Below are 1,810 nucleotides of genomic sequence, written 5' to 3'. Positions count from 1 at the left end.
TAAACATCCGTTACGATTTTGCTTTTAAAATATGCAAAATAGAAAGAGGAGGAAATATTTATACTATATTGGGTACGATAAGAAAATCGGTATTATTTATGATTGATTTTAAAAAAATGAGTTAAGTTTGAAATTGATTTGATTAAGATTAAATGTAAAGAAAATAAGAAAAAGTATTAAAAAAAATTGAAAAAGTGGGAGGTTGGATGATAGAAACAGAGTGTGGAGGTGGGATCCAAGGTGTTTCCTATTCAGGGGAGTCAGCACCTGGGATTATATGTGGACAAAGGAAGTGTCTCTGTTTGGCGTAAATTGAAGAACAAAAATGATTCCTTTGTATTGGATAAGCCAACCCTCTTTTACATAATTAACATCCATTAATTAATAACTAATAAAAGAATCGGATTCCTTTCCAATCCTCTTCTAAATTTTTATTTTTTTTACATTTTGACCTTTCCATTCTCCTTCTGCAACTTGCTGCTTTCTAGTGGACTTGGTAATTTCTCCTTTTCTTTTTCACATCACTAAAAATATCTGCTTCTTTCTTCTTCACCCCATTGGTTTATGTACTTTTGTAGGCTGATTTGGTTGGCTAGATTTTAATGTACAGAAAACGGAACCATTAACAGAACACACTGTAAATAAGACCAACATGGCTGAGCCGGCATAAGTCCCCCCTTTCACTACGTAGCATTCACCATTCAACCACCCTACTCTGTATGCCTGCCTTCTGTTCATGCTCGTGGCTACCATCAATAAAATAGCTGCAAATCCAAAACTCACCCTGCAAAATATCACCATCTCAATTTCAAAAACCATAATCTCAATATTATCATCATCATGCATATGCCGATATTAAAAATTAATTTCTCCTTTTCTTAACAACAACGTGTGTGGAAAAGATGGATAACCTACCAAGATATGAAAACTAGAACCTTTGCAAAAACATGCATCTTGTGGTGGGATTCTCGTTTTCTTCTCCAACAACAATATTTCAATAATATAGAATTGGCAATGATCTGGGCGAGAAAGAAGCTAACCAAAGCTGCAATTCCCAATCCAAAGGCCTTGCTTGATGGCAAAGAACATAGCTTCCCAGTCCACCTGAGATCATCCTCCTGCAAAACAGAGTACCCTTTTCAAAAGTCTTAATTTCAGGACTGCAGATTGAAGCAGTGAATATAGTGGTAAGCATTTGCACCTTATTCCTCTTTATCTCTGCTTCCACACAAAAGATAAAGGAAAATAAGCCAAGGGAGAGGGAAATGATTATGAAGAAGTTGGGTGTGAATTTGACTCTGGGAGGGTTTTCCATGGTGAGGGGGTTGTTTATATGACAAGAGAATACACAGTGAATAAGATGTTTGAGAGTTTTTAACAAGTGTAGCATTGGTTTGAAGGAGATATGGTTACAAGTTGAATGTGAACTGGTTTTGGAGAATTGCTGTTTGCACAAACTACTGTTTTTGCTGGGTTAGATGGTCAACTTCTTTAATGTTTACTGCTACAAAGAGAATATGACTAAAATGATGATTCATAGTGGCTATGCATATGAATTAAAGGGACAAGGAATTAAAGTTTCCTCTTGAAAATCACACGTAAGTCAATTTAAAAAATATATATAATTTTATAAATCGATATATTAAACTTTATTTTAATAATATTTGTGTTTGTTAAAAATATAATTTCAATCCCATCACTCGTTAATGTATAATATTATACACAAAAAAGTTATATCTTAACATAAAAAATATAAAAAATATGTGTTACAAATCTCACATTTAATAAAAGTAATATCAATTTAATAAAA

The 1,810-nt window shown here is 33.1% G+C and overlaps 1 protein-coding gene across 2 annotated transcripts; it reads right to left on the bottom strand.

Moving 5' to 3' along the window:
* Positions 1-312: 312 nt before the first annotated feature.
* On the bottom strand, positions 313-1,508 carry LOC108339669 (protein MODIFYING WALL LIGNIN-1). 2 transcript variants are annotated; one of them, XM_017576857.2, is made up of 3 exons: positions 1,202-1,508; positions 916-1,118; positions 313-784 (listed from the first exon to the last, which is right to left on the bottom strand). In XM_017576857.2, exons 1-3 carry the CDS (start codon positions 1,388-1,390, stop codon positions 550-552), a joined length of 627 nt encoding a protein of 208 aa, XP_017432346.1. In that variant the 5' UTR covers positions 1,391-1,508; the 3' UTR covers positions 313-549. The 2 variants fall into 2 exon arrangements, with proteins under 2 accessions (XP_017432346.1, XP_052723866.1); XM_052867906.1 differs by having other exon boundaries at positions 1,041-1,508.
* Positions 1,509-1,810: the final 302 nt, after the last annotated feature.

Source organism: Vigna angularis, chromosome 1, assembly GCF_016808095.1.
Source record: "Vigna angularis cultivar LongXiaoDou No.4 chromosome 1, ASM1680809v1, whole genome shotgun sequence".
In the NCBI taxonomy this organism is placed as follows: Eukaryota; Viridiplantae; Streptophyta; class Magnoliopsida; order Fabales; family Fabaceae; genus Vigna; species Vigna angularis.
The sequence above is the reverse complement of the archived record's forward strand: the minus strand, read 5'-3'. Positions and strand labels throughout refer to the sequence as shown.